The following is a 9,456-nucleotide window of genomic DNA, read 5'->3' as shown; positions in this document are numbered from 1 at the left end:
CTCCATACCCTTTTCCCCTTTTCCCTTTTCCCAGGGCATGGGCCCGTGGATCCCCCATCCCCTTCATCACGGAACCGGGCCAAACGCCCATAAACCATTGACAAGAAGGCATGAAAAACCTCAGTCTTTTTCTTAATCTCAACCTCTTAGGCTGCAAGAGCACACTGCTCGCTCATGTCAAGCTTTTTATCCACCAGAACCTCCAAGTTCTCTACAGGGCTGCTTTCAATGAGTTCTTCTCCCAGTCTGTACACCTATTTGGGATTGCTTTTACCCAAGTACAACACGTTGCACCTGGCCTTGTTGAACCTCATTAGGTTTACATAGGTCCACTTTTCAAGCCTGTCCAGCTCCCTCTGGATGTTATCCTTTCCTTTTATTGTATCATCCCCTCTCAGTCTTCTCCTCCTTGGGCTGAACAGTCCCAGATCTCTCAGCCTTTTCTCGTAAGGGAGACATTCCAGGCCCCTCATGATATTTGTGCCCCCCTGCTGAGCTCTGTCTACAAGTTCCTTGACTTTTTTGAACAGAGGAGCCCAGATCTGGACAGAGTACTCCAGATGACACCCCACCAGAGCAGAGTACAGGGAGAGGATTTTCTCCCTTGACCTGCTGGCCACACTCTTTTTTAACACTCCATGGGATACCATTTGCCTTCTTGTCCACAAGGGCACACTGCTGGCTCATGGCCAACCTGTTGTCCACCAGGAAACCCAGGTCTTCACTGCAAAGCTCCTCTCCAGCAGGTCAGCCCCTAACCTGCACTGATGCATACAGTTATTCCACCCCAGGTGCAAGTCTCTATGCTTGTCTTTGTTGAACCTCATAAGGTTACTTTCTGCCCAACAATGCTACAGAATAATGGTAGTAGTTTAGTAGAAAATACAGGAACACTAGATTAAATAGAATCCAGTAAGGTCCCATAAAGAAGAGAAAGAAAGTTACAAGGTAGCGAGGTGGGAGTCGGCCCTTATTCCCAGGTAACTAGCAATAGGATGAGAGGGGGAGGTTTAGGTTGGATATTAGGAAAAAATTATTCTCAGAAAGAGTGGTAAGACATTGGAACAGGCTTCCCAATGAAGTGGTGGAAACATTGTTCCTGGAGGTATTCAAGAAACATGTAGATATGGCACTTGGCTTAGTGGGAATGGTGGTGATGGGTTAACAGTTAAGACTAGGTGTTCTTACAGATCTTTCCCAACCATAAAGATTCTATGATTCCATGAAAATAAAGCCACAGGTTTAGAGTGGGAACTACCATGGATAGTTTTAATGCTTAATAATAAACACGAATATCTGCATGATGGGCATGTTAGGAATGTGAAAGAAAGAAGATAAAATCAAAATTTTAAAACTGAATACAATTTTTCCTTCGTATTCAAAGTTGGAAAGCTGGGAAATAGTTTTATCCTGGAATACTTCTTAAGAGAAGTCTCATGAGGGAAGGTTAAATTACTTACAGTAGCAGTTGTAGAACACACAGACACAACAGTAACAAAGCATGGAGATTTGCTACTATGTGACAAAGAGCTTCAAGGATGAAATAAGTAAACTATTATCACATGCAGTATCTTGCTTCAAACCATTGTGGAATATGAAGACTTGGAGGTGCTAATATAGCACTGATTTTCTCAGAGATTTTCAGGGATTTCTGGGAAACTGAAGGTGGATATGCCTGATATTCACAGGGCAAAATAGTAGGACTGAAATTAATGGACTCACAGATAATAACCCCTGCTGAAAAAAATTCAGCACAGCCAGTCTAAACAACAGTTGTGTTTTGCAGCGCTTCCTAAATTCTTTGAAGTTGTGAGCATGCAGATAGATATGTAGGGATGAACTCAAAAGAAATGAGGGAAAGCTGTTTGCTGTGGCATATATGCTTAATCTGTGAGACTCAGTAGTTTAGAATGCTGTGGACCCTGAAATTTTACATGCATAACAAAGCAATTGGCGATTTGCCATAGGAAAAACCACTGAAGGCCGTTAATTACAAAGACATCATCTTGGATGAAACCCATTAGAAACAGAGGAAATGTTCTGGATTATTATTATATATTTGGCCTGTCCTTATGTATATCCCCCAGATGTCGTTAAAAGAGACTGAAGACAGGGTCAGATGGATCTTGGTCTTAGCATGTTCATTCTTACATTTCTGCAAAAATGCAGTGTATTCTCATAATGAGGAAAGAAAAGTGAATAATTTTTATATGAAGGAGAACTGTGAATTTTCAAATATAGCTTGTTACATAAAAGAACTTGTAATACATCAAGTAAAATGCTGACTTGACCTTACTGTAAATTCACACTATTGTTCTAATGTTTTTGACTTAGTAACGACTTTTTGCAGTCAAATGTTTTGGTGTAGTTATCAAAATTTATGCTTGATTAGTATCTGCATTTCAAAGATAGGGAACATACAAACATTCAGTGAACTGAAGAAGAGCAATAACTGACAATCCTTTTGCTAATTACATACAGACTACAGAACTCTAAATTAGCATATTTCTGAAAAGCTTCATTTAAAGTAATTCATAAAAAGTATTATAAATTTCTAGAGAATATTCTATTTTGAACATTTAAGTATTTTCAAGGACAGATATAATCTTCTGGGCCAAGATGTGAAAAATTTGTACTTGTTCATCACAATAGCAATACCTAGCATGAGCTCAATCTGCTCTGGTTTTTTGTACATTCAAGTCTCAGGTTATAACCTTCTGCCATTTGAAGGTGATCATCCAGTTTTCCAAATCTATTTTAAAGTGTAAATGAAATGAACTATCAGACTGAGGACGACCCCGTGGAATGATATTTTCTTTTAAGCATTCAAAACTCATACTTTCAAATTTAACTTCATATTACTGTAAAAACAACAGTGTGTTCTGCTTTTGTTTGTTTGTTTGTCATATACTGTTCTTCTTTCTGGATCTCAAGTCCTTATCTAAAAGACTTTTCACTTTCAGGCATGCTTGTTTGAAAATTAATACATTAGGAATATGACATACTCTTAGGAAATCTGGGTGGGTTGTCATTTACATCCGTGAGAGTTATGTTTACAGTGGTGGTTCCAGCTAGTCCTCCCAGTTGTCCTCCCATGTCCTTGGCTTGGATAAGAACTTGATATTGTTCTTTCACTTCTCTGTCCATATTTGGCAAAGCTGTTCTTATCACACCTATGAGAAGAAATGGGAAAGAGAAATAATGGGTAAATAAAGGGCTGTGATTATCTACTATTACATTTTAATGCTGGATCACTTAGACCAGAAATGACTCTTTTTCTAAAGGACTGATACAGAAGCAGTACACATAGAAATATGCAGATCACTTGAGCATTTAAAAGGTGTGCTCGCCACCTGTTCAGCTATTCAAAATGACCACTGTGACATTTCAAGTAGGACATAAATGGCCAACAGAGCATATGTTCACCACATGAGGGACAAAGAACACTGTCTTGTGCAGAGTAAGGCAGTGCAGGAAAAGATGTCAATGTATTTCAGAGCCTGCATCTTCCATAGTTTCAAACTAGTCACTAGTCATCACATATAAGCTATTGTAGGACAGGACAATATGCCTTCTGTAGAAAAGAGGAGGTCTTTATTAGAAGACTCTCCTATTCTTGAGAAAGTTTCCTGGATGCAGCACAAGGATGCAGTGAAAACTTCAGGAGTTTCCCTAAAGAAAAGTGAACAAAATATAATCATTACTCAAATGACTCTTAATACATATTTCATAGTCTTCTTTCTGATATGTTAAGAAATGATAAAAGGAAAAAAATAAAAGGTAGAGAGAAGGAGGTAATACTGATCATAGGATTAGCTTATGAGATTGTAAAAAGCTACATGGTTTTGGGCACTCAAATCTACCTCTTAAAAACAAATGTATAGGAGAAGATGAATTATTTGTCAAAATTTTAGAAGTGTGTATTACATTGCAGAATGTTATAAATTAAACAATAGCTTTTCAGAAAATGGGTAGGTGCAGATGGCTGCAGGTAGAATATGCAATTAAAAGTGTATCAGCGGATGCATTCTTCTCCTCTAAATTATTACTCTTTCATAAAATGCTATTTTCTAGTAAGCTGTTTGATTTTAAGAGCAGTCTTTTACCCTTGGTATTTTAACGGATCTGGAATGATAAGAAAAAAACCCAAAGGCTCATTCTTATTTTTTCTGTTAACTAACTGCTGCTATGTTAACAAGTAAGAATAGGAATTGCTAGCTTATAGTGCTTTTTTCTTAATCTAAAAATAACACTGACCCAAATCTGCTTTTTATGGAACTTATTACAAATTCCTATTAAATTGAATTGTATAACAATTTACATTTTCTCCACTCTCCACTGATAATAACAATGGTTAACAATAACCAGAATTTTCCACCTCAGCATGACATTTACTGTACCCTGTAGATCTAGAATCATATAAATTGTATAAATGATCATATAAATCTTTTACCTTTTTCTCTTCAGATCATATAGAATATGACTAGCAAATACTTAAGAACAACAACTCTGTACTTCTAAGTTTTAGAAAACAGTTGGTGGTGTTCAGTGCTTTGTTAGTTCAAGACAGAAAACTTGAATTTTAAAACATAATACCTGTAAAAATTTGTTCATGTACATATTTGCAAATTTTGAGTAGCGTACTGAAAAAGTAGTATTGACAGGCATAATGAAAATAGCAGAACCATTAACAACTCATGTGGAAGGCAATATCAATGAAAAAATTATTTTTTGTAGATAAGATGAACACTAATATGTCTTCTCTTAAATCTCTGAATTCATATTTTTTGCATTGCGGAGAGTGTACATTTCATAGTATTTTACAGCACCCTAAGTATGTTCATGCTAAGGGGTAGAGAATGTGAGAATTAAAGACTTTTCTTGTTATAGTAGCAAAACATAATAACAATAAATAGTACTGAAAATGGACAGTGTTTTGAGCAGGAGGTGAAGGTCATCTGGTTGCTATACCTGCTTTAGGTACAGTTGAGTCGTTTGCTCAATTAAAAATATTCCTGATAGTCTTCAGAAAATGAAGAAGTTGCTATCATTCTAGTAGTAAAATTTCCAGTTACCCACTGTTTATTCCTGTCTAGAAGTATAAAGGTATTCTGTATTTTTTTCTGTAAGAGGTCTTTGTCTCCAGAAAGAAAAGAAAAAAGAAAAAAAAAGAAAAAAAAGAAAAGAAAAGAAAAGAAAAGAAAAGAAAAGAAAAGAAAAGAAAAGAAAAGAAAAGAAAAGAAAAGAAAAGAAAAGAAAAGAAAAGAAAAGAAAAACAGTGGGATTAATTTTCATGTCTAACAGTTCATAGGGAATTTTCCCTTCTCTACCTACTCTATTTCAAAAGCTTAGGGAAAAAAAAATGCTATTTCTAACAGAATCATCAGTTTATATGGGTGGTATAAAGGTAAGTTGAAGTTATGTTGACATACCAAAAGAGAGAAATATATTAGAGATAAAATCCTTGGGAAATAAAAGACTACAAAATCTAGTATTCCATCTTCAGTTTCACAAAGAATATATAAACTTTGAACTAAAGGCTTATTCTAATAGTGAAGTCTTATGTGCATATGACTCTCCATTTAAAAATATGAATTGTTTTTAAATACTCCTATTTTAAGATTTTACAATAAAGATCATTCAGATTCTGAACAAAATAACTTTTACTTTTTATCTTTTAAAAATATTAACATCAAATTTGCAGAAAATTATGGTTTCAATGAGGCTGCTGAAAACTGATAATAATAAGCATAGGTCCTGAACCAGGAGATACGCTCTGCTGTGTTACTCAGACATAATTCAATAAGATGATTCAATTATGTGGAAGATAAAAAATAGGTTTTGTGAATAACTTCTTGTATAAATATTAATGATAATATTCCTCCCGAAACCAATCTGGATTCCAGTAATGTAACTGAGGTCAGAATGTGGTCCAGAATGGCTGAGCTTAAGAAAGAATTGGATACATATGTAAGAATATTGGCCATACAAGCACATTAGAAAATTGGGTAGAAAGAAGTTTGTGAAAAGCATGTTTGAGTAACGGAATAGTACAGAAGATTGTCATCTGTCTGAACAGAAGTGCTCCATGTTAAAGAAACCTCATTCCATTTTTCATCAGGTGAACAATCTCATAGCATTGGAAAAAAACTCCCACACATGAAGTCTGAAGCCTCAGAACACTCCACTCCAACAGCCGCTCTCCAGCAGTCACTGTAATGCATTTAACCTTCCTGCAAGAGCAATATAAGCTTGCTCTCCTGCTCTTACACCGTCATGCCTACCTGCAGCAGAGCACTGCAAAGGCCAGCATCAGTAAAACTGATGAGTAAAAAGGCAGCTCTGACATTCAAATCCATAATCACTAGAGACTATTCCTAAATTCATATCAGAGTAAATTATCTATCAAGAATGACTGGGCAAAGGATTATATGTGAAGCTATGTGCATGCCAAACACAATCATAATTTCACATATAAAAATTTCGGCAGTGATTTGACCATTAATACTTTGCAATAGAATTTTAAGGTAGCAATACAAATTTCCACAAAGTTTCCAGCTAAAAAAAAAACACCAAAATGTTTGGAAAGGAATAAAGAACAGAAGAGAGAAGATTAACTCATTTTAGATACTGATATGAGCAGCTTTCTTGAACACTGTTTGCACACTCTCATCCTTTGATGCTGAAAAGAATACATCAGAATTAGGGGAAGCCCAGAGGAGGAGAAGGAGAAGCAGTGTAATGGAATGACCTATGTTTGAGAAATTCTTCATTCTGGAAAAGAGACAAGTAGGAGAGAAAACAATATGAGTATTCCTCAGGGTTTCATGGGGAACTTCAAAATTATAGATAGGAATTAACTGCTTGTAGGCTCTTACAATGGAAGAAGTGCAAGGTATGAAAGAAGTTAGGAGGTGCTGGATTTCAAAGAAGAATGAGGAACTGGTTTTTCATCCAAGAAAATTTTGCTGTGGATTTTCTAGTCGATGAGTGTGCAGATATGATGCACCTGGATATCTCAACTCTACTGAGAAGTGGACAAGTTATGGAGGAGAAATCTTTTCAGAGTTTTCAGTTACATGGACATCACTAATCACCCAAGTAGTCTGGAAGGAGAAATTGTTGGAGACTACAAGAGTAGTATGGGAATGGATCACTAAATTCTTGCCTTATTTTATTTAGAGCTGAACAGATAGTCACTTTTGTACACATGATACAAGGTGGCATGAGCCTTTGGTCTGATCCATTATGGACTTTTTTGTGTTCTTTAAATAATTACAACAGAGTGCCTGAAAATTGCCACTAGAGTGCAAGAGATGGCAAAAAAAAAGTCAACAGCAACTGAAAAATTGTTTATCCATTTGCCATCAGTTCTGAGTTTGGTCTGTCATTTTGTATCGAAGTGGCTTTCTTCCCCATTTCTATCAAATACACTCAAGGCAAGTGTCTTGCAGTAAGACTTTGCAATAAAAACTACTGTATTGTCTCTTCAGTTGTAAAATAAAAAGTTGGAAATACCTGAGGATCCATAATGTTGCCTGAGGCTTCTGGATTTTAGGTCAAGTAATTAAGCAATATCTTCTGCATCATAATTGACTCTACTGTTTACCTCATTTTTAGATCCTGAGGTAATTCTCATATTGTAACATTTTGATATAAGACAAGTATTAATAGATAGGTATGGATACACTAGATTTATATGATTTTACAAGGATGGTCAGCTGCAGGCTATGACATATGGTCCACTCACAATAGATGAGAGCATATGATACAGCCATTTAAAGTGCTGGCTGTGCAGGGCAAAGTTCTTCCTTAATAAGCATTGTTTTTTGTTGTTGTTGTTGTTTGTTTTTTTTTTTTTAACCTGGGAAACTTGCACTAGAACTCAAATTGTGGCATCAATAAATGTCTTTACCACCATTTACTAGCTTTGCATTCTTTACAAAACAGAAATAAAAAAAATAAGTATGAAGGTAAATACTTTTCCCTCCCCCAAGACACTTAAGAAGTCACATTTCAGTTTTAAAAGTAAAGTTGCTGACTGCAAATTGCAACACAATCTTCTGCTAAATGGAGCATGCGACAGAGGAGTGTGCCTGCTGGAGATAGTGAGCTAATGGCCTTAGGTGGCTCTCACCTCCAAGCTATTGATTGATCAGGGAGAGAGGCTCTTTAACACACAATCTGACATTCAAGGACAGCTTTACTGGAAGGAGAAACTGCATTTGCTGAAAGGGGCATATGGACAACTATCCCTGTAACACACTCAGGATGACAAAATGCTTGGCAATCACCATGTAGGTTATTGGTTCCTTAACTGAACTCCTAAATATAGGAACAAGAATGACATTTAAAAATATAGGACGAGATGTCTAATTAACAGGTCTACCAACCTCCCAAATACATCAGTCTCTTTAAATGCATCATCGTTTTCTGCTCACACATTCTGTAACCCAAGACAGCCATGCTATGCCCCAGGAAAAGAGGAGGACAGGAGAAGATTTAGCTGCTGCACAGTCTCAAATTAGCTCTATACAGTAAAACAATCATTTCTAGGGAATTCTGGGCTGTAACTTCAGCACATTAAAATTGCCAAGAAAGAAAGAATGAAGACCTGGGATATAGAACAGAATCATGACAAAAAAATCAGAATGCATTCAGCAGATTAATCGTTAGCTGTAAAGAAATGACAAAACATCAGTAAAAATTGCTTAATGTATACATATTTTAGATATTCTAGGATTATTTAGAGAAAGGTGTTTCTTTTGCTTCTACAACAGATAGCAATTCATTAAAACAACAGTCAATAATCAAAACAAAATTAAGTGCAAAGTTACTCTACTAGCTTTTGGCCCTACCAACGTAGTCCATATTTGTTCACTAATATTGCCAATATGAATTGAAATCCAAAGTTTACATCTTCCATAAACTGTTTACCTGTCTTCGGATCAATGGAGAAATAGGGTTGTCCCTGAAGAATGCTGTAGACCACTCTGGCACTATTTCCATAGGTAGGATCATCAGCATCTGTTGCCTTTACTTGGAGCACGTATGCACCTGCAAAGAAACATAGGTAATAAAAATTTCAGTATAGAGCAGTGATGGTGGACATTTCAGACACATCAGTCATGCTGTTAGCAGATTCTGTTGTAACTCTTGTTCCACTGGATATAAGGTAAGAATAAAGTAGTAAGTTGTTCAGCTCCGTGCTAGCATCTATCCAGATAACAACTGAGGACAAATGGGAAGGAAAGGAGAACTCCTGTATCAGAAGATATTTATAAACAATTGTTGGGAAACAGCTTGCTTGGCAGCGCTTGGCAGCACGTAGTTACTGATTTACTAATGATTTATGATGTAATGATGTAATCCCTAGATACGTGGAATGTGGTGTTTCCAGTGTGTTCTAGTATATTTCAGCATATCCATAGTATTCTGTATCCATAGTGTTGTAGT

The 9,456-nt window shown here is 36.2% G+C and overlaps 1 protein-coding gene across 3 annotated transcripts in view; it reads right to left on the bottom strand.

Moving 5' to 3' along the window:
- The window catches only part of CDH12 (cadherin 12), a 252,015-nt gene that overhangs the window by 89,290 nt on the left and 153,269 nt on the right, over positions 1-9,456 (bottom strand). For all 3 annotated transcript variants that reach the window (XM_021386975.1, XM_021386976.1, XM_021386977.1), the window contains 2 exons: positions 8,938-9,057; positions 3,006-3,173 (listed from right to left, as the gene is read on the bottom strand). In XM_021386975.1, coding sequence (XP_021242650.1) covers positions 3,006-3,173; positions 8,938-9,057 — 288 coding nt within the window. The remainder of the gene's footprint in view (positions 1-3,005; positions 3,174-8,937; positions 9,058-9,456) is intronic.

The sequence above is a fragment of the Numida meleagris genome, chromosome 2 (assembly GCF_002078875.1).
Source record: "Numida meleagris isolate 19003 breed g44 Domestic line chromosome 2, NumMel1.0, whole genome shotgun sequence".
NCBI classification, from domain to species: domain Eukaryota; kingdom Metazoa; phylum Chordata; class Aves; order Galliformes; family Numididae; genus Numida; species Numida meleagris.
The sequence above is the reverse complement of the archived record's forward strand: the minus strand, read 5'-3'. Positions and strand labels throughout refer to the sequence as shown.